This window comes from Microcebus murinus, chromosome 5, assembly GCF_040939455.1.
Source record: "Microcebus murinus isolate Inina chromosome 5, M.murinus_Inina_mat1.0, whole genome shotgun sequence".
In the NCBI taxonomy this organism is placed as follows: domain Eukaryota; kingdom Metazoa; phylum Chordata; class Mammalia; order Primates; family Cheirogaleidae; genus Microcebus; species Microcebus murinus.
In genome coordinates, this window is record NC_134108.1 from 31586873 (window position 1) to 31609922 (window position 23050).

General features: G+C 35.5%; 1 protein-coding gene across 9 annotated transcripts in view; it reads right to left on the bottom strand.

The window, feature by feature from the left end:
* Positions 1 to 23050, bottom strand: part of L3MBTL3 (L3MBTL histone methyl-lysine binding protein 3) — a 108098-nt gene that overhangs the window by 26394 nt on the left and 58654 nt on the right. For all 9 annotated transcript variants that reach the window (XM_012736588.3, XM_012736587.3, XM_012736585.3 and 6 more), the window contains 6 exons: positions 21765 to 21841; positions 17807 to 17892; positions 15835 to 15945; positions 11087 to 11201; positions 9614 to 9716; positions 4868 to 5017 (listed from right to left, as the gene is read on the bottom strand). In XM_012736588.3, the coding sequence (XP_012592042.1) occupies positions 4868 to 5017; positions 9614 to 9716; positions 11087 to 11201; positions 15835 to 15945; positions 17807 to 17892; positions 21765 to 21841 (642 nt within the window). The remainder of the gene's footprint in view (positions 1 to 4867; positions 5018 to 9613; positions 9717 to 11086; positions 11202 to 15834; positions 15946 to 17806; positions 17893 to 21764; positions 21842 to 23050) is intronic.

Consider the following 23050-nt stretch of genomic DNA (forward strand, 5'->3'; position numbering starts at 1 on the left):
GGTTCTATGCAGAGGGAGAACAATGCCTGAGGACCAGGGTGGTGAAAGCGTTAAGTCGAAAAAAGAGCCTGCAGAGACAAAGCTGGAGAACTAGGCAGAGGCCACATATTACAGTCTTAATTCTACAGTAATGAGAAGTCACTGAAAGTCCCGAGTGGACTCCAGGAGTCTAGCCTGAAGAATCTGGTAGGTGGAGGCAGGCCCTCAAATCTGAAGTTTAAAGAAGCCCCAGGGAATCTGATGTGAAGCCAAGTTTGGGAATGACTGCTATGAAGATTAGTTTCCCGGCAACTAACTGTCCAGCAGGGTGGCCTTTACAATAATGTTATGGCGTGAAGAGGATATACATTCCTTGCAGTGTTTGTTTATTGTAGCCCATTTAAATCAGCTCCTGGATCAAAAGCAACACCAGTAGATCCCTCATTCCGGGAAGTATCCGGCATCTGGAACAGAGAGTGGGGAATGGGATGGTGCAGCAGCCACCTGTTCTACTTGGGCACACCTGGAGGCCTGAGGTCCACCTGTTCCACCTACACTGCTCTCCTGCAGGGCCTCCCTGGCCCTGGCTGTTCTGCCTGCTGTGCAGCGGGGCAGCGTGCTGGGGAAAGAACACGCACCTCCCTACTGGGTGACAGAAGGGACTGGTGTTTAAGTAGATCAGCTCCCACATCCCTATGGTGGGCCACCTCTGAGAGGGGTGGTTTACATGCATTCCCAGAGTTTTCCCAGCAGGTTTCTGTTGTCCATGGTGGCAACCAGCTTGACAACTAAGCTTTTTCTGGCTATCTTCTCTTCCCCGTCTCACCTTCTCACTCAACTGCTAATATTTTCTTGACCTCCCAAGTAAACCACTAGCAATTAAATCATTAAATTCTTGTCTCAGGGTTTGTTCCCAAGGGGTGCAAACTGTCTGTTGCTTGCCAAAGTGCATAAAGAAAAAAAAGTAAAGTCTGGCAACTAAATGATTAAGAATTATTAAGAACCAAATTATTAAGAATAATGCAAAAAAAATTGTTAAAGACTGAGTGGGAAATTATATCCAAGTGAGCAATGATTATAGGAAGAGAAAAATGTAATTCCATATTATAAGAATTATCTTATCTAAGCAATCTATTCAAAGTTTAACCTAGGAATATCAAAGAAATGGTCCAGCCATTCATTTACTCTTAAGGAATAAAAGAAACACTATGAAACAAATAGGTAATTCCTCTTTCAACAACGTTAATACAAACTAACATTTATCGAGGGCTTATTACTTATTACTCACTACTCTAAGAGCTTTCCATTTGCATTTTTCATTTATACAATCCTCACAAACCATGAGGTTCGAAGCAAACAGCTATTGAGCAATTCATCCAAGATCACATACTGAACATGATTTAATCCAAGCAGTGCCTCGTGCTCCTAACCACTAGGTTGTGCTCCTCCACGGAGGACAAGCAAGCACTAGGGTGTATTCCTGCAGTGCTGGGCCCTAACTACTTATTCATCTGATCCTTGGGTCTACATCAGAGAAATAACTAATATTAGGAGCTACATAAGAGACCAGATGGCCATGCTTGGAGAACGATGGCATAAAGCAAAGCATTAAAGTTAGATCCCCAGTTTATTTCTATCAACTTTCTACATCTAAAGTATCTGTGTCTCTCACTGGTTAATGTATCTTAAACTGTAACTAAGAAAGTATTAAACACAAAAAGGTTTGCATCACTGACAGTGTTTACTCAGGAAAATAACATTAGAGGAAAATACCTAGAACAAACAAGAATCATCCTCGTATAATACCTAGTATAGCACCTAGAAAATGCTTAATAACTATTTTTAATATATCAGTAATACTTTATTTTCATTTAGTTTTACTTCTCTGTCAGAAATTAAGAAATATGGGATTATCTACTACCTCTAGGTTTTAAGTGATTAAATTCTTTTTAAGCAGAAAGCTCAGAATCTTCCTCATCTTTTTTTATTCTTTGGCTTCTCAGTATGCTGTTGATGTATTGCTCTGCTTCTTGCTTATGTGGGAAGAAATAAGAAGAAATATAGAATTCTATATAAACAGTTGAAAAGTCTAAGTTATAGCTCTTTTACATTTCCTACATATTAAAACCACAGCTCTGGCCAAAGCTGGTACAGAAAGTGAGAGTCAAGAAGATGGAATTAAAGCAAATGAGCACCTGCACAGAGACTTCAGCCCTGAACCCTCAAGAGCAAGGCTCCGGGGTTTCTATGGAGAGGTGTAAGTCCTCCCCAGACACTTCCAGCTGAGTCCTACCACTGCGTCTCAGTCCTGGCTGACCTCAGGCCAAAGGCAGGTCCCTGCCGCTCTGCCAGGATCCTCCCAGGAGACAGATATGGACACCTCTGACCATTCATAATAATAAAATGAGACACTCTGAAACTAAATCATTCATACATACACAATTTGAAATGTAATACTGGTAATCATGTAACATGCTCAGGATTTTCCTGAAAAAAGGGAAACCCACTGGGAAACAAGTGGAAAGACTTTTTTTTTTTTTACCTTTAGAAGATATCAGTTCCAGCCTTGGGTTACACTCAAAGTCATGGTTTATAAGAAGAGACCAAAGAGAAGAAGATAGAAATGCTCTCTGTCCTCTTGGGGAAACATGAGTTAGGGTGGAAGATGGAGCTTCTAGGATGGGGAGGAGACGGGTGGGAGAAGATTTCTAAGACCACTAGCAAACGGGCTGCTTCAGACATTTTCATTCCCTGCTGGACTCCTGGGGCCAGCAACAGGGGAAGCGGCAGCAGGCAGGCTCAGCTGATAAGTTCAAGTACCGCTTTGTACACACACATGGTGACATATGGCAGGGCCACACATTTCATTCTACTGTGGACACTACAGTTGACAATCCTAATTGACAGTCAATTCAGGGTCTCAGTAAGTACAGGCTTTGGCTGAATTCCTAGAGAGAGGACGGGTCTTTTAGAACCTACTCATTTTTGCAGAAAATGTACAAAAAAAGTAGGGGGAAAAAAAGGAAGAGTAATGGCAGGCAGAATTGACTGACTCAAATGATGGTACAGGATAAAAACACATATAATTTTAAAAAGATTAAGATATGAAACGTGCAATGGGTTACTATAGAAAACTTAAAATATCTGAGATTGTTTCTTTAGTCACAAATGATGAGCACGAGGAAGAACCCTGACCACATCCAAAGAGAAGACTGAACGTTGGAATGACCCACTCTGCCATAAAAACTACTGCATTCTTACATGGAATTTAGAGCTAAAAGGGAACCCAAGAAATAATCCAAACCAACCACCCCTTTGTGCTGTGAGGAGACTCTGGCCCCAGGAATCTGGCCAGGAGCCCAGTTATTGAAAAGCCCAAGAGAGGCACCTGCCAGCCCTTGGAGTATTCTGTTGATATTTTAAACAATATCTTAGCTTTTGAAATCTAAACTCTAGGTAATCTTAACACCTTTTTAGTCAATGAACTCTGTGTCTATAATTACTGCTAGGTAAATTGCTAATTTTTATTTGCTTTAAAGTTAAATTTCTTCAAGCAATTCTCATTTTGGGGTGCTGTGATTTGATAAATGGGTTTATGTTATATTTGTCATGGTTTCAAGAATTTTAAAAATCTGGTCAGGCTCAGTGGCTCACATCTGTAATCCTGGCAATTTGGGAGGGCAAGGAGAGAGGATCACTTGAGGCCAGGAGTTTGAGACCAGCCTGAACAAGAGCAAGACCTCATCTCCATAAAAAAAAAAACAATCCAGAAAAATAGTGACATGAGCTTATAGTTCCAACTACCCAGGAGGCTGAGGCAAGAGGATCACTTGAGCACAAAAGTTTGAGGTTGCAGTGAGCTATGATGATGCCACTGCACTCCAGCCTGGGCAATAGAGCAAGACTCTGTCTCAAAAAAAAAAAAAGAAAAAAAAAGAAAATTTTAAAAATCACCACTGCTGTTAATAACTAAAGAAGTAGTTCCCCCTCACCCCATCCATAGGGCAAAATGCTTTCCTGTAAGGATAGTCATTATAAGGATAATGATACTTGACTCTAAATGTTATTACTCTGATAACATTTCTGTGAATTTAGAAGCATATTTATTAATTCAAATGTCTACCTGGTTTCTCCCAAATAATGGAAGTTATAAAATATAAAGAATTATGTTGTTTTAGATTCCAAAATACTTTATAAAAGAGACCCCAAAACCTAAGCATCAAGAAGCATCTTTTTCTGCTTTCTTTATCTTCTGTTAATATAAGGGCATGGAGCACTTACTTAAAAATATATCAAACCAACTTGGTTCTTTATTTAATAATTCACTGTGGTTAAACGTTCCAACTCAACTCTACAAGTGAAATCAAAACTAAATGGCTGAGCTTATAATACAATTAACATATTAACAATTAAATGAAATATTGTATGTGCAAGTATGTGGAATAAAATTAGCACTAAAAAGAAATAATGTCCAGTTTTCATAAGGAGTCTGCCACCTTTCTAATAAAAGTTGGCTCCATATAAGTATTGATTAATTCATACAGAAATATGAACTGGCATGCAGTAAAAATGGCTGGAATCTTTAAGCCTCAAATACCAAGCAGTTTCAAATAAAAGAAGAACAAGTGGAGGGTGCAGGGGCAGAAAAAAGAAAAAAAAACAGAAAAAAAAAAGTAAGAGAAAACTCTGCCTTATTTGGACATGCATTTATAAACCCTAATTAAAAAAAAAAGTCCAAGTACCGATCCATACCATCATTTCACATTAAATTAGGTACATTTTTAACAATATATAAGAAAACATTGCCACAGAACACAAAACATCTAAGATAGAAACCTCTTTCAATCAGAGTGCTTTTAAATAATTCTAATATTATCGCTTTAATTACCTGATTTCTGGTGATGAAGAGCTTTCATTTGTGTCCGTCCTTTTATTTCTTGGAAATGATGGACTGGCTGGAGGCATCTCACCACTTAAGCGATCAGGGAAAATACGGTCTTTATTCAAATTGATTTCTGAATAGGGACAGTTGGCAGCACTAACAGATTAAAAGGGAAAAAAAAGAACATTTCCATTAGACCATACTTAAACTTCTTCCAATCAAAATGACAGGCTACAGAATATAAAATTCCAAAATTCACCTAATTATATTATACACATTTATATATGTGTGTATGTATCATTAAACATATGCTAAGAAATATTTTATCGTTCAAGCATAAGTAATATTCTGAAAGAAAATATGTCTTTGCACTAGATTTTAAGAAGCAATCCACTGCAATCTTTGGAACTGAATAATGGTCACTGAAGGACTCTCTCTGTGAGTATGTCTAGGAATAATCAACTTCAAGAAAGAAATGCTTAAGACATTATTGTAGGGTTGGTGGTAGAGGTGGGAGAGAGAAAGAGATTGATCAATGGAATAGATCTGTCCCTAAGGGGATCCCAGGATGGTCACAAGCTATTTAATTCCCTTTATTCAACAGCTACTGCCCTCCAAAGAAGGAGGTTCCCTCATAGAACATTCCTGTCTCTGGGTCCAGATCTATGCCTAATGTCCTAGAAAAAAAATTTATATATATATATATATATATATATATATATATATTTATATTTCAATCTGTAGCTAATCCTGTCCCTAACATGAAAAAGGACTAAAGGACAGCTTGCAGATGCACATCCAGAGTTCTCATGGTTTAAAATATCCCATAGACTTCATAAATATCCTTTAGAGATTGCTGGAAATACCCTCTGTTTTGTTCTTTTCTTGCTTTATTTTTCCAAGATAAAAACCTCACGTAGAACAAACTTACTCCTAAAGGCACTAGATATGTAGAATATCTACTTTCACATAAACACTTAAGTTTTCCTTTAATCTCTTCCCATTCCCAACCTCTCAGTTGGCCAATTGACAAAGGCAAACACCACGGAACAACCAATATTAATCCTCTCTTGCTATAGAAAAAGAATTTAGCAATCTGGCTACCGAATATCCCTAGAGATCCAACTCTTTCACTGATCATTTATATTTCAACATTAAAACAAGAGTCACATTCTCAAATGTCATTGTTCAGAAACACATTCTAATTCTAACACTTATTAATTAGATCAAATCCAACTACAGCAATCTTCAGAGAAAGTAACAACAAATGCTAGTCAAAAAGTCTTTTGCTTATATGTTCATAAAACTGATTATTCTTGCTACAAGAGAAAGTTTCCTTGTTATCTAAGCAAAGAACGCATGTTGTAATATATGTAGTTTCTCAGTAAATTAATCCAAAGAGAATTTTCTCATTATGTCTTCCTAAACACAACATTCTCAGTAAGAGCAAAAATAAACGCCAGTGAAATGAACCTTTCCAAGAATATCCAGGATGTGGCAAGCTATTCCTCAAGTCTACTAATGAAATGGAAAACAGGCTGTGCCTGTTAAGGATTAATATCATGCCAGAAAAAGAGCTTTGAGTGTTGTAAATAGGATCGCATGTCTAAGAAAACCCAGTTCGAAGGCTGAGGAGTAGGCAAGATAGCACTTGGGCAGAAGTTGGGACCTCCCACAAGTTCTGTGAATTATACCTCTCTGTCCAGAGACCCTTATCAATCAACAGCTCTTCCCAAGGCACAGAATCTGCTTAATTATGCCCTCTATTTGACAAGAAAAGGAACATGGCTTCTTACTCAATGCTTGTCTTTTAAGCCATAAGGTGTATGTACTTCTGCCTCTCCTTCCAAGAAAATGAGTAATTCTCTATTATAGCTCCAATTATCCTAAAAGAGTTTCTCTACCATATTTCTCCATTAACTCTTTTCATGAATCTTTCTCTTAACAAGCACAACACTGGATCCATGAAGAAATGCCCCAAAGATAACCCCTGACACTTGGTGAAATGGGTACAGCCCAGCTGAGGGACCCTCAGGGGTCCACCTGCACCCTTGGGGAAAGGTGGTCCTGATGAACAGCCGGGCCACCAGGGAGGGGAACGACTGTCACCGCAGACCTTGCTGCGAAAGGCGAACCTCTTCCCTCAGCCCTGAAGCAGTCCCAAAGACACCACAGACATTGCCGTAAGGTGTGTCATCCTCCCAGAAGACCAAAAAAAAAAAAAAAAAAAAAATTAAAAAATGTTAAGCTTTCAACTGTACCCCAACAATGTACTGTCAGTATTCACTTATCTTAAGAATTTCTATGTTCTCTTCCTTCACAATTTTAGCAAAGTGCCTTTAGTGCAATGTTTATGGATTGTACAGTAGAAAGGAACCTGTGTCAAAGTTCCAATATTAGTTATTAATTTTGTGTCTTATATTTTAACTAAATTATGTACAGCTTTTATAGTTCCATCAGTCCATGAGTTCTCTCAAGGTTGGTCCGTGACTACCTCGTGGAGCACAGCCTGGGGGGCAGTTAGAGGGCAGAGGTCCAGAGCACAGACCCGTGAGCTCGGCTGGGCTCCCCTATCATCAGCTGTTAAGTGAGGCCAGTCACTCACCTCTCCAGTGCCATGGTGGCCTCATCAAAAACTAGGGGGGGAAACCCCGTTCTTATGTGATAGGGTTGTTTGAAGGCTGTCCAATACATATAGAGCAATTGGAGCAGTGTCTCATACACAGTAAATAAATGCTCAATAAATCTTATTCTTATTGAAAAATCTGCTGCTCAAAAATACTTACTGAATGAATTTCTGAGTATATTATTGTCATGATTTGAATGTCCCCTCCACAACTCATGCTGAAATTTATTGCCATTGTGATAGTACTGAGGTGAGACCGTTAAGAGGTGATTGGGCCCCACTCTCATAGATGGATTAATGTTATCTCAAGAGTGGTTCATTATCACCAGAGTGGGTTGTTATAAAAGTGAGTTTGGCCCTCACTTGCTCTCTTGCATGCACTCTCTTGCCCTCCCCCTGTGGGATGCTGCAGTAAGAAGGGCCCTCACTAGATGCCGGCCCCTCAGTCTTGGACTATCCAGCCTCCAGAACTGTGAGAAATCCATTTCTTGTCTTTATAAACTACCCAAGCCAGGCATGGTGGCTCACTCCTGCAATCCTAGTGACTTAGGAGGCTGAGGCAGGAGGATCACTTGAAGCCAAGACTTCGAGACCAGCCTGGGCAGCACAGCAAGACCCTGTCTCTAAAAAAATAAAATTAAGTAAAAAATAGCTGGGTATAGTGGGGTGTGTCTGTAGTCCCAGCTAAACAGGAGGCTGAGCCAAGAGGATCACTTGAGCTGAGGAATTTGAGGCTGCAGTGAGCTATGATCGCACCACTGCACTTCAGCCTGAGTGATAAACCAAACCTCATCTCATTCATTCAATCATAAATTCATAAATAAATACATAAATAAATATTTAACAGAACACAACAGTCTCTATGGTGTTCTTCTATAGCAACACAAAACAAACTAATAATGTAAATTTAGCATGCTCATGAATTATTTCTGGCATTTGGACTTATATAGTATCTGAAAAATAATCCAGCTGCCTTCACTAGGCAATATTTAATAAATTCCAAGATATAGCATTTTTAACTTTAAGTTTAAATTAATCATATAACTTTTGGTTTGCAGTCATACAAACAATGAAAAGGATTTTTAAATGGATATTTGCAAATGGAATCATCCTGTCTATGCTCAGACTTTTTACTCTGGAACAAACTGAACCTCATAAAAACTAGGGAGAAGTGTTGCAAAAGGGAGATAAGCAGGATTTGAGGTTGCAGAGATGAAAGAAAGAGGAAACTATATCCAGATGAAAATAATCACACCAATTCTGCAATTCCTATTAACTCTTCTAGAAATAACTCTTCCAGGAACAGGTAAAGCAATCTTCACATTTTTTAAAACCTAGATTCACAACCTGTACAAACTAGACAAACAAGGAATCATTGTTCTTACCAGGCAATCCTATTAACACATAGTTAGAACATTATACTGACATTTATTATTTTATACTGGTATTTATTATTATACTGGTATTTATTATTTTAAAATACACCTAAAATAGGTGATGCTTTTGTTCCTTATAAATCCCAGTTATATCACAAGAATTTCTTATTATTTCAGTAATATTTTTTAGTGTTGACAAAACACCCCCAAATCACCTAAACAATACATCAAATTTCAAATAAATTGGGTTTCTTTTTTAAGTTACCTACGAGTAAGAGAAAAATATTAAAAAAATGCTTCTCTGACCAATGCAGTCTCATGTTTGACTATTTATATTGTGCTTTTTGTGATCTCTGCTGCTAATCCACAACGCTCTCATCTCTCATTATTCAAATTATTGAGTCACCTAATCATATAATATTCTATCAAATGTTTTCAACAGGGCCTCCTCTCTTCTCATTATTAAGGGTCGACTCAAAATAACTAAACCTAGTCAGGTTGCCAAGAAAAGCCACACAGAGTAAATCTACTTTAAATTGTGAATGCATTTTCTCCCAGGAAGATTTAACTATAGATATTCCCTTCATTTTTACATGGTCACCATGGTAACCACATTTCTTATGGATCTGAATTTAAAATCAGTTCACATCAGTTTAGTATACATGGAAGTCATTATTTTATACATATGGGATAGGCACCCTGTATTTGACCACGTAAGAAATCCTCATGTGAGTGGCAGTCACCACTTACCTGTGCGGGCCCAGATGCCTTGCTTTCTTAAAATGGCCAATCCCTTTACATCCTGGGGTCGAGCACCCACCATGTTCTGAAGCTTCCATTAATTCCAAGGGGCCTACGAGAAGACAACAAAAGAAGAAAAAGGGGCAAAATGTTAAGAAAAAGCTGTAAGAGTCAAATGTCTTGAGATCAGAATAAGGAAGAAGAAACTCCCTAAAAATTCAATTTTTGAACCAACATATATAAAAAGAAAGAGTAGATCCTGTAAAAATGAAAAAATATCTTGAAAAGTCTCTACTTCTAAAGGGTTTTCCCTATGACTTTGTTCACACTATTTGCTTATTTTTCTCCAATAGTGAAATGGTAGACTTTGATCTAATACTATTCAAGATAACTAAATGTAAATTAATGAGAAAATGCAAACAATTTTTATAAAGTAAATAACATAATTAACACATGAATACTCACATACTATGAAAACTTCCAATACTACAGCAGAGTCCATACTAATGTTCCAGATCCCTTATGTGCTCTTTATATGCACTTCCTTCTACATTTCAGACCCTCCCTCATCCTGACCACTGAAGCTAATGTGTATCCTCCTGGATATCGTTCTAAGCATTCAGATACAATCAGTTTTGTTTTATTTTGCCACATAAAAGAGGCGACATAGCTCTGTATTGTTCTGAAACATTCTTTGAGTTTTAACTTGTCTTACAAATGTTTCCTTTGTGATGTTAATATTCTTTATGACTGTTACATAGTATCTATAGTATAATGCACCATAATTTATTTAACCAATATTTACTTGGAAGTTTTGTTATTTTAAACATGCTGCAATGTTTATGCAGTTTGCATGTAGCATCCAGAAGTAAAGCCACTAGACCGGGAAAGTACACTACATTTTTAAAAAACCTGACTATAATTTATTGTATTTCCTTCATTTTTTTCCTATGATGTATACATTTTCCTTCAAAATTCCGATCATGGTGCACTAAGTTCCTAATGTACCCTTTTCACTGAATTTAACTGAAATTTTTATTGAAATATTTATAGATTCACATGAAGTTGTAAGTAATAGTATAGAGGGAGATCTCTTTTACACTTTGCCCAGTTTCTCCCAACGGTAACATTTTGCAAAGCTATAGTATAAAATCACTACTACACTACTGATATTGATGTGATAAATTTTGAAAGTCTCGAAAATTGTCTTCCGAAAATTCAGTACTAATTTTAAAAGGTGATGTTTACTTCTCAATAGAAGTGAGAGAAAGTCTATATACACTTTTTCAGGCACTGCATTTTTTTTATATATTTTTGTGACTATGGTAATTAAATTGAAAAATATAGTAAAAGGAAAAAGATTATGTAGAGAAGAAATGTACAGTAGAGAAAGAAGGAGAAGGGAGGAGGGAAAGATGAAATATTAAGCATGCTACATAACAAAATGGAAACATTTATTTAAGTTGTCCTTGTGTCCCTTACTCAAAGGAGGCTGCAGAGCATGTCCGGTTTTTGAACACCAGCCCACAGGGTGAATATCAGGAGAGTCTGCATCTATCCAGTAATCATAGCAACTATTCCAGCCATCAAAGTGAACCTGGATAACACAACGAAAATAATATAGTATGAAGTAACACTCACAAAAATCCCTACAGTAAAAGTTCTGCCCACAGCATAACCATTTTCATTCTCTTCTAACTTTTATAAAAGATTTAATACTCACTCAGTTGTGAGCAACTTGAGTACAAGAGCTGTGTTATAACATCTTCATACAATCAATATCAAACACCCAATAAATATTACTGTAGTAATTAAAAATTCCAGGAAAGGGAGGGAAGACAGTTGGGAGGTTGACAGTGGAAAGGCAGGAGAGGAGAGCAGGCCATTCCAAGTAAATGTCAAGTTCCTAGAATTGTGCTGAAAAAGTTTTTTATATATATTTTAAAAAAAACAAATTCAATGCCCTACCAGAAAAGCCTTCAATATACAAAATATCTCTCCATCAAATGCATTTTTAAGTATCACTGGCTTTCTCATAAATAATTACAATATCTCTCAAAGACATGTTTTATTTTAAAGCATTCAGTGCTACCATCTTTATTGGCCACCATGTGAAGAAGGGACATTTGGTCTTCTAGTGAAGGCTACTAGGTATCCACTACATGTCTTTTAGGTGTTACCTATTTTTTTATTTAGGATGAAAGGGTGTACTAAAATGCTTTACATATTTTACTTTTAAATCAAGTTTGCCAGTTAGATTTCTTTTTTAAAGTCTGTGAATCTCTCACTCCTTACAAGACAATACATGCCAGACAGATGAAAAATTCAAACATTAAAAAGTGAACAACAAACATTCTAGAAGAATGCACGAACTTATATGTAATCACAGAGTGACATAGCTTTTGTAACTTAAGACATCAAATTCAAAACTTACAAAGGAAAAGACTGATCAATTTGATTATACAAAAAGTTAAAACTTCAGTATGGCAAATATTATCATTAAGCAAGATGGAAGACCCACAATAAACCTGAAAGACACAAGGGCTACATACATGGCAAGGAACTCCTTATCTCAATTTATAAAAATATCAATTCAAAAAGATGAAAACCCCAGTAGAAAGATGGAAAACAGATACATATGGCTCATTATCGAGAAAATAAATATAAATGACTAGTAAACATATGAAAGGACAATCAATTTCACCTATAACTAAAAAAAGTGCAAATTAAAATCAAAAGATGCAATTATTCTCCTGTCTGCCAAAAATACTCACATTTTGGTGATTCCTACAACTGCTAAGTATTAGATTAAATGGGCATTCTCATAGTCTGTTGACAGGAGTGTTAACTGGTGAGATATTTCTGGAAAGTTATTTGGCAAACATTCAACATTTAAAGTTGAATTACCTCTATAAAGTCAATTATCTTTGGCTTCATAATCTTAATAACTCATTGTAGTAGAAAACAATTAGAAGTAACCAGAGTGTCCATTATCAAGAGACAAGTTAAATAAATTATGGTATATTCATAGGATAGAGTAATATGCGGTTATTAAAAGTACATAAATACAGGCTCAAAATAATGTGTTTTGTAATGAATCCACTTTCTCAAACTCAGAAATTAATTAATCCTGGATTCAAAACCCCACAGAAGACATGAAAAGATGTGTTTCAGCAAGATAAGATAATGCACTAAGAAAAAAACAAAGTACGTGACCCAGGAAAGCAAAATACAACCCAGTCTGTCATCAAAGAAAGTCTCTGATAAAAGCCCTGTACAGGCTTAGAGTATATCCATCCAGACTGGAATAGGTGGCCACTGAGTGTGAGAAAAAGAGTTCAAGAAAAAAGAAGATACAGATAGAATGTTGAAAAATATACTCAAGCTTTTGACTCAAAGATACATCAGATCTATTGGAACATTTGTAAAAATCGAATAAGACCATAAACTAAAAAACCAAACTATGAACAAATTATTGACTCCTGGAAAAACAAAAGTTATAAGGAAAAGGCCACTTGGCTCAGCAGTGAATAAGATTTACTTACTCGTAACAAGAATATGAAAGATGGGGGGAAAAAAACAACCAATGTGAAGTAACTACTGAAAGGGTAAGGGGAAGTGCAGATGGCAAGATCTAAATCCTGAACTACCATAACATGAAGCAAAAAAATCATTGATGAATTGAGAAATGGCACAATATAGACAATATTTTAGAGATAAAATGTCCTAAGCAACAGCTAAAAGCTGACCGTTCTTAAACTGTCACCAAAAACATAAAGAGAGCAAAAACATTCTGGCCATTTTTCTTCCCACAGTAACTGATAAAATAGACAAAAGTTTTAAAATTTTTACTATAATAGCTCAAGGTGTAAAATATATTATAATTTTAAAAGTTTAGTTTACTTAAGAGTTGATTTTTATGCCTGAAAAACTTAAAATACTATAAGCAATAATAGTAACTTAGTCTTTATTTTCCTCTTCCTCCTTCTTAAAAAAGAAAAATGAGCATTCCTGCTGTATAATCTCCCATTTATTAGAAAAACTCCTACTGTTGCAAGCTTTTTATATTCTCAGAAGCCTCTGATGAATTCTGAAACAGTCACTGTTACCTGTTTAGAAACCTTTTGTGGACTTCATAAACACACAGATGTTTGGTTAGTGGTTTATCTTCAGCTATAAAATTCATTCTGTTAATAGTAATTATGAAAAGATGGCCATCAGTGGTACACCTCATACCCAGCTCTTTCTGGGGTGTTAAAGATTGACCAGGATGTTGTATTAGAAAGATAATTCAGCTGGCAGTTAAGAGCTGGGTTTTAGTCTACTCTTCCCATTAACTAACTGAATCACCCTTATCAGTGTATTTGACCTGTTTGGGCCAAAATCTTCTCACATGTGAAATCAGAGCACTAATCTAAATTCTTTTATTACAAAAGTAATATATGTTCCTAAAACCAAACAATTAAAAATGTAATCATTTATAGTCCCAGCACCCTGAGAGAAGCACTGTCATTAGCTTGGTATGTTTCTTTCCAGAATTGCTTATGTATATATTCTTTTAAAAACAGAATATAATTGTATATGATGTTAAATCCTAATTTTTCACTTGCTGATATTCAATAATCCTGTAAAATATTTAATTTTAACATCATGTAGTTATACAGTTAATTATTTTACCCATTAGCTACTGTGATTTTTTCCCCATGTTAAATATTATAAAAATTACTGCTATATTTTCCTTGGAGCTTTTATCTTTGCATATTCCTTTTGGTTATTCTCTTAACATAAATTCCTAGGACTGAAATTTTTGAAGGAAAGAAAAAACAACATTTTGATAACCAACCTGTCACAAAAATGCTCTTCAGAAAGGCTGAAACACTTTCCCTTCCTACCAGCCATGTGTGACAATAAACTTTTCATGCACCCGAAACAAAAGTAGTATTTTTTCAATTCTGAGCAATTGGATTTATAAAAATAATATTGTGCTTAATTCTATACTTTTTTTGATTATTAGGCTAGGTTACTTTTAAAAATACTTCTAGTTCTAAAATATTCTGCTTTATGACTTATATTACTACCAAGCACAGTTAAGGAGAAAATACACTTGAAAAAAGGTTAACACAGATCCTGCAGTATTTATGACATTTTCTAGAGTGTTATATGATTATATAATTTTAAAAATGGCAAATTAAATGTTAAAATTTCTATTCTATAGAAATATCACATTTGTGTAGTTTTCATGTTATTTTATAACTTATCTTGTTATATATTATCTCATTAGAGATAGCTGAGGATATAATTTTTTTAAAAAAAGAAGACAATAAATTTAGACTCCTATAGGCTTAATACTGAGATTTAGCTCTGCCATTGCCAGTAATTACTAAAGTAATTAATTTACTCTTTCTATGCCTTCACCTCATCAAAAAGTGATAATAACATACACCTCCCATACTGCAATGACCACAAATGTCAAATGCTGTGAGAACACTGTTACCCTATAAAACATCTTGTACATATAATGTCTTGCTGTTACTATAACTATTATTATTATTCCTAATAGAAATTCAAAACAATCCTATAAAGTAAGCAGAACAGGTATTGTTTTGGTTTGATAGTTAAGTTCATGTGGAAGCCAGAAACAGAGCACAGGCCTTCTGGATCGTTACCTGAACTGCTGTATTTCACTTCATCACACTAGGATGTAACAAACTGGACTCATCTTCCCAAACATTTGCTTACTTTATGAGAGGTATTTGTCTTTTATTAATCTAATTCTAATTAAAATGTGATTTCATTTATAAAATTATTTTTACTTATCCTATATTAAAAGACAGGATATTCTTCTGAAAACACTATATATCTAACACATACCACAAAAAAAATTAACTGGTTTTTTTTTTAAAGAGTATATTATCAGAGAATGAAGTACTGTATTTTCTTCTAAACAGAGTATTACCTTAAGGTGTTGTATCTACTTTCTTTCTCCAAATACATACTGGAAAAATTTAAAAGTCACTCATAATTAAAGAGAAAACGTTTTATGCAGATTAAAGGAAAAACCTGGATGCATGCTGACTTACAAAGGCACAGGGCTAAACACTTTGTGTATTCCCATGATTGTACTAAATTTAATTAGAGGACTTTGCAAGTTAAATATCTACTAAAATTTCTAAATTTCCAAAACATCTTAAAACAAAAGCCAAAGCCAAACCACAATAGAGAACACTTACTTTTATTCGGTGATCATCCGTGTCTGCAACAGTTGCTACTCTAATAAACATGGGATTTCTTTTGTCTACAATCTCAAGCTTCATTTTTTTCTGGAATCCATGTGGAGGTTTCTGCCGGAACATAAAATTGTGTATAGTGAGATTTAAAGGAAGAGAATGTAGAACTGATGTTACAAAGAAGAAGAATAAGAAATAGAGAAGCTACTTAGAGAACCAGCCTTTCAAACTCAAGTTAAACAGAGTGGCACCGGACCTCATCCTCCCTAATAAAAAACACCAGCCCCGCACACACGCACAAGCAAGGGGAATAAGACTAAGTGCCTAGATTAGAAGCAAATAAGAAAGGTTAAAGCAACAATCTTAAGATGAAATTTAAAATTTTATAGTTATTTGATTAGCTATAGGAACACAAGAAATTTTTCTCATTAGTTGGAGGTGGCAAAAATCAACAAGCATGAAATTTATTTTTAAAACGAGAGAGGAAGAACATTAAAGTGGCTGAGATGAGACACCAAGATTGTAAGTGGTAATGAGGGCAAAAAGCAGAAGATTATCTTTTAAAAAGAACATTAGCAAACAAAACATACAAGATGGAACCATTTGTACAGGAATAGGAATGAGAAAGGGGGAGCTACAGCTACCTACAACCTCAGTACTCAAAAGAAACCAGTAAACCTCTGAAAAAGTTACAGGCAGTGGAAGGCAGAATGATTGTTTGCTATGGTGTTAGGCAAATTAATTAAATTTTCTGAGCTTCAGGTCCCTCTTCTGTAAAATGGGTATAATAAAAGTATTGCTATGAAAATTCAATGTGAAAATTATATAAAAGATATAGAACAGTCTATCCTTTCCAAAAAACTAATGAGATGTCAGTTTTCTCTCTGATGTGGCACTAGATGTGTAGATTGGTCCTGAGGTAATTTTATCCTTTCAAAGCAAAGGGTAATGCAGCCCTGCTTTGTATTAGATGAGATGGGGTAGTATAGCTGCAGACTCTGCTTTGTATTAGTTAAGTTAAAGTTAGAGAGGGCAGATAAAAATTCACAAATATGGATGGCGTAACTCTAAACAGTATTCTTTTTTAAATCCTAAATTTACTATCAGATGGAATCATGCACATTCTCTGACACAGTTTCTCTTCACATAATATGGTTTTGCTCTTAAAATTTTTTGATGTTCTTTTCTTCTTCATCTGGTACAATACCTACTAATTAATTCTATAATTAAAAATTCTAGTAATTTTTACATAAAAGTATCATGTAAAGAAAATATTATTTCTGACAGACTAATCATGCCACATTTTTAAAAATTAAGTAATTGATATATCTTCTTTTCCTTTAAATGTATGGGAAAATATAAATTACAAAGCAAGCTATTTGATGTAAAAAAATAAAAAATATATTTCACTTCTTATTCTTCCCGTGTACAGAAATGAAGCTTACTTTGAATATTAATATGTTACATATAAGAAATAATGACCCTGGGTTAGAAAGACATTGTAATAAAAGCAGATGATCTTGTAGTTTGGTAATTAAACATGCTGATTTGTAGCAATAAGATAAAAAACAGCCTCTTGGCTTGCCATAAACAAAACCAAAGGAATTACCAAATATAACTTTCATCAGAAAACATTTTCCTGTCCTGTTTTCCTGTCTTTCAGAGTATCTAGCTAGAAAAACATGTTTTCTGTAAGATTTCAACAACTCACCCCACACAATGTTGAGTAGAATTATTTTCCAAGGAGACTTTAAAGTCCAAAATTAAAGTATTTTTAGATGCCAACAACAAAAATCCCAGTACCAATTTTGATTTCCAAAATTGTAAAAATCCAAAAACATATTATTTGCCTTCCTGTTTTCTTTTCATTCCTATTCTGATTCAATAGTACCATACCTCTCTGTTCTTAATTTTCAATGAATAAATAATATCATCAACACAAATTAATCAAACAGTGTGAAATGTATTATCTTACCACTTTGAAAGCTCTTGCAGGAGCAGGTAAAGAATTGGTTTCTTCTAAGTATTTATCCCAAGAAAAATGTTTCACATTTGGATAACCTAAGAAAGGAAGAAAAATGTAAATCTTATGAGGTTTAACAAAAATTATAATGAGAATAAACTTTCCAACAAAAATTATGAGATATCATTATAATCTAGGAAAATATGTTCATATACATGTAACTTTACAATAATCACACATTGTGTATTATCTGTAATAGCGAAACTGTTTTCATCTTGATCATTATTTCTCTACTACTTTTTAAATGAAAATTTTATACAAATATGTATAATTTATAATCTCAGGTAAGGATAGTATTACAAGACAGACATACACACACACACACAAAAAAAACCCTTTAGTAATTTTATTTCTAATAATCTGAGAAAACCTCATGTGTGTGTACAAAGATAATGCACAATTGTTTGTAAATATGAAAATGTAAAAATAAGTTAAATGATCCTCAGTATAAAAATGTGCAAAAAAAAACTACATATGAAATAGAAAGTATTTATTAAAAAGAATGTGGCAGATTTATATATACTAATATGTGAAATATCCCAGATATATCTTTATACTGTTAGGTCAAACAAAGAAACATACAAAGCATGGAATTATTAATAGAATGTGTAAAAATAACTATGCTTTCCTCCTTCCCACCCCATTTGGTTTTCTCCAGAGCTCAAATCCACTAAGTAGGCATAAGCAGGAATTATGGTAGCCCAATATGGTGGGAAATTTGCTTCTTAAAGGGGACTGAGAAAATATGCAAATATACTGGAGACAATGGTAACCAGGTTTCTCACTAACTGAGGAGTATAAACACGCAAAAAGGAAAACTAGAATGAAGTCACTGGTGTTGGATTTGTATTGGAGTTAATAGTATAAATTCATGGTTTTAATGTATATAAACAGATATGGAAATAGACAAATACAAATTTTTATATATATTTACATATATATTTTTCTTAATTATGTCCATGGAAAAGCCTGGAAGCACCAACACCTGAGTTGCAATAAGTGTAGCTGGCATCCAAATCTTAGTTTTCAAACATCACCCTCTACTAAAAAAGATCATGGATCCTTGAAGAACTGGCTAAACTATAGGGTTGGGTCAAAGACAGTACAAGATAAGCCTAGCTGTGCCAGAAAGTAAGCAGTTCTCAAAATATGATAGGAACATGTCAAAAGAACATTGATATATACCTAAAGGAGCTGCCATTGGCTAAAATCTGAGAAAAATCTGGACATGACAAATAAATAATGCTAGTAATGGATAACTCATTTGATAAAAACAGTGATAATCTATGGGTCCACATAATATAAATACACTAATTAAATGAATAAATGGGAAGATGAGAAAACTTTTCCTTGCAAGAGAATTGCTAGAAACGACATCACTGGGACAACTGGCAAAGCTGACTGAGTCTCTTGATCAAGGGTATAGATGAGCTCCATACTATTTTTGCAACTTTTCTATAACTCTGAAATTGTTTCAAAATACAGTGTTTCAAAAGTTAAATACACAAACACATTTCTGTATATACAGTTTATGACATATTTTTAAGGAACATATCTCGCACAATTCAAATAATTTAAATCAGAACATTCTACTAAATAAAACTGAGGTATATGCATGTGTGAGTGTGAATACCCATCGGCAAAGAGGTTCTTCGAAGGAAAGATAAAGATAGACAAATGATTAAACTATTAAGAGAGATAACTGTGGTTATCTCTATTTCACTCCAAACTTAAAATCCAGCATGTATGAATGGATAATTTGAATAAGTCAAAATAAACATAATTGTAAAAGGCATGAAGATTTTAAGTTCCAGAAAAAGAACAATAAAAAAGAGGCTACATGAGAGAGAATAGGAACGTGGCGGTGGCCTGCAGGGCTGGTGGGGGGTGGGTGTGATGGAGGGAACCCAGTGACTAGCATCCCTTATTTGCCCTTAGAGAAAAGGGATGAGAGAAAGTGTCTTTTCTGTCATGGAGCAAAGAGTAACATCAGCACTTGCCTAGCAAACCAGTCTCATTATCTGGTAGTTTTTTGTTTGTTTACATTTTTTTAAATTGTGGTAAAAATATACAACATAAAATTTACCATTTTATTTATTTTTAAGTGTACAGTTCAGTGTCATTAAGTATATTCACACTGTTATGAATTTGGTACTTATTCACACAAAATTCTGTATTTTTTTAAGTTTGTCAGAAGCTGTATTTTTTCTCTTCTGCTGAATTATAAAAGTCCATAAAAGGAGAGAGATAGATGATTTGGCTCTCGACCTCACATAAGAAGTCAGCAATAATGCCTTCCCCACCTGTTCCCAGGGTACATAACCAGGAACCTGCTGGTCACTGGGCTATTGTTTATTTACCAGATCTTTGATTATGACCAAATCACAGTGGTGGGGGAAAAAGCACTGTTATCAAATTGGGAAATAATATAAAAGGATCCTCACAGCAGGTTAGACGGCGGTAGTGGCAAAGAAGCAACTATGCAATCACCAGCCTCTAATATTTTATAATCCATGGCAAGGAGGGCTGAACACGAGAAATCTTCCAAGACAGCACTACATCTGGGCCATGAAACCATTAATACCTTGCTTTGACACTTCAAGATTTACGTCAACGCCCTTTCATTTTCCAAACTGTCCCGTAAGTTAGTCAGGACAGAGGCTTTAACCTACGAGCAAATTCAGGAAGTGGAAGGGACCTGGCTCGCTGTCACAGGAATGGCTGGTCCCCAGTGAGTAAATGATCGGACACCCTAAGTGAGAGCCTGCATCAAGGACTTGGGGACAAGCCTAAAAATGAAACCAGCTGTTAGAAGGAATGACACAAGTATCTGAAGTCCCAGCTGAGACTTTGCTACTTATGCTGCAGGTTGTATCTACAAAACATCCTAGCAAACCAAGGACTCATCTTTCTCTGTAATAAGGGAGGTCTTCACTGCTCCTGTCTGGTGTCCCATGAGCAACCACCTACCGTGCTGTGACGCTTTATGACAGCTAGCGACCCTGCCTTTTCAGATCAGTAGTGGCCACGGCACCTTAAGTGAGATATGCTCAGAAATACACCATCTTGCTTACAATGAAGCCACTGAATCTGTTCTTTAGCACATGAAAATGAACTCAAAATGACATAAAACAAGGGCACTATTTATCAGCTGTTACACTGTCCCCTGTTAAAGAAAAAGCGAATACGCTGAGAAGGCTCTGTGGCCAGAAGCATACAGACAAAGCACCCAAACAGCTCAGAGAACAGACAGGTACCACTAGCACAAAGGTGCAAGATCTAATTTGGAACCAGAAATCAAAACAGGTAAAGGGAAAGCAAATGTGTAAGCTCTAAACTAAGTAAAAAAAAAAAAAAATCTAAACCCTCAAGTTCTCACTTAAATGTGAACACTGTGCTTCGGCCAGGACAGACACTGACATAAGAAGTCCATGTTCTATCCACAAACTGCGCCTCACCCTTATCCATTCTTCCAGACATGTCCAAGCCTTAAAGAATTCAATTCTATGGTTAGACAATATATTTAAATGAATACTAATATAAAGTCTACAAATGAATTTCAAGTTGAGAAATGAAAAATCTTTTAAAACAGAACTTTTTTTTTCCCCAAAGAAGACATAATTTGAGATTCTGTTATGGACTAAGCCAATGCTTAATATACTTGAAGTTACATCAGGGGTAAAGCAAACTAAGGCTTGCAGGCCAGCCTGCCTGTTTTTGTAAATGAAAGTGTTACTGTAACACAACCACGCTCATTTGCTTACATGTTGTCTATGCTTTTGCGCTACAAGTGAGTTGAGTAGTTGTGACAGAGACTGGATGGCCTGCCAAGCCTATCTGGCCCTTCACAGGAAAAGTTGGCCTACGCCTGAAATCTATGCATAATATTAGACACATAATAAACACAAACCTGGTGGAGTAATAAGGGTTCTTCTATGTTCTTTACACCAACCAACTGGATGAATGTGTGGACTAGATGCTTCACACCTGTAAGTCATACAAATTTAAAAAATGCAATTATCAGGATAAACTCACAAATGCTAGTAAACCAAAAAAGTTAATTACAGATCATAAACATTTACAGAGTTCTATTCATTACAACCTATTTAATTTGGAAAAAAAATTTGCTAAACAAAAGATCTTTCACTCTTCCAATATATTAATACTAAGTATATTTTTATTTGATAAATATCCTATGGATCTGACATTATGCAGTTTTCTTTCCCCCACAAATTGTTACATTTTGTAACTTCAAATACAGCAAAAGTGAAAAGATAATGTCATTAAAATTTGGAATTTCTGCCGGGCGCGGTGGCTCACGCCTGTAATCCTAGCACTCTAGGAGGCTGAGGCGGGCGGATTGCTCGAGGTCAGGAGTTCGAAACCAGCCTGAGCGAGACCCCGTCTCTACTATAAGTAGAAAGAAATTAATTGGCTAACTAATATATATATAAAAAAAAAAATTAGCCGGGCATGGTGGCCCATGCCTGTAGTCCCAGCTACTTGGGAGGCTGAGGCAGAAGGATTGCTTGAGCCCAGGAGTTTGAGGTTTCTGTGAGCTAGGCTAACGCCATGGCACTCACTCAAGCCTGGGCAACAAAGTGAGACTCTGTCTCAAAAAAAAAAAAAAAAAAATTTTGGAATTTCTATTCATAAAAAATTATATGGAAAAATAAACGGACTGTGTATACACAGGCAAGCTAAAATTATTTTCAGTAACTCTAAAGGCAAAGGGCAAAGGCAGGAAACTTAATGAACCTCAAAAACCAACATGCTATTTCACTATCCATTAGAATGGCCGAGACCATGGATTAGGACAAAGTATGTCTTTCTTTTTCCCTGCTTCTCTCTTCTCCTCTCTGTCATCTTTACCACAGTCAAACATGTATTTTTCTAAAACTTCTTTATCAGCATGCATATCTAGTACAACTATCTGATTCCCTGCTCCCAACCTCACTTGTTTTACATATTCATCTCAACACACAACACACTGCAGTCTACCAACATCACAGGGAGCACAAGTGTTCTGTAGAACATAGTTTTGGAAATGTTGGATTAAAGGGTCCCAAGGAGTCCAGTCTTGCTCTATTAACTGGTTCTGTTGAGATTACCCTGAGATCAGAAAATCTCAATGTAGCCCTCTAGATGGGAGGGTAGGCTTTCCTGGCTTTCTACCTTACAAGAAGGTAGAAAGCC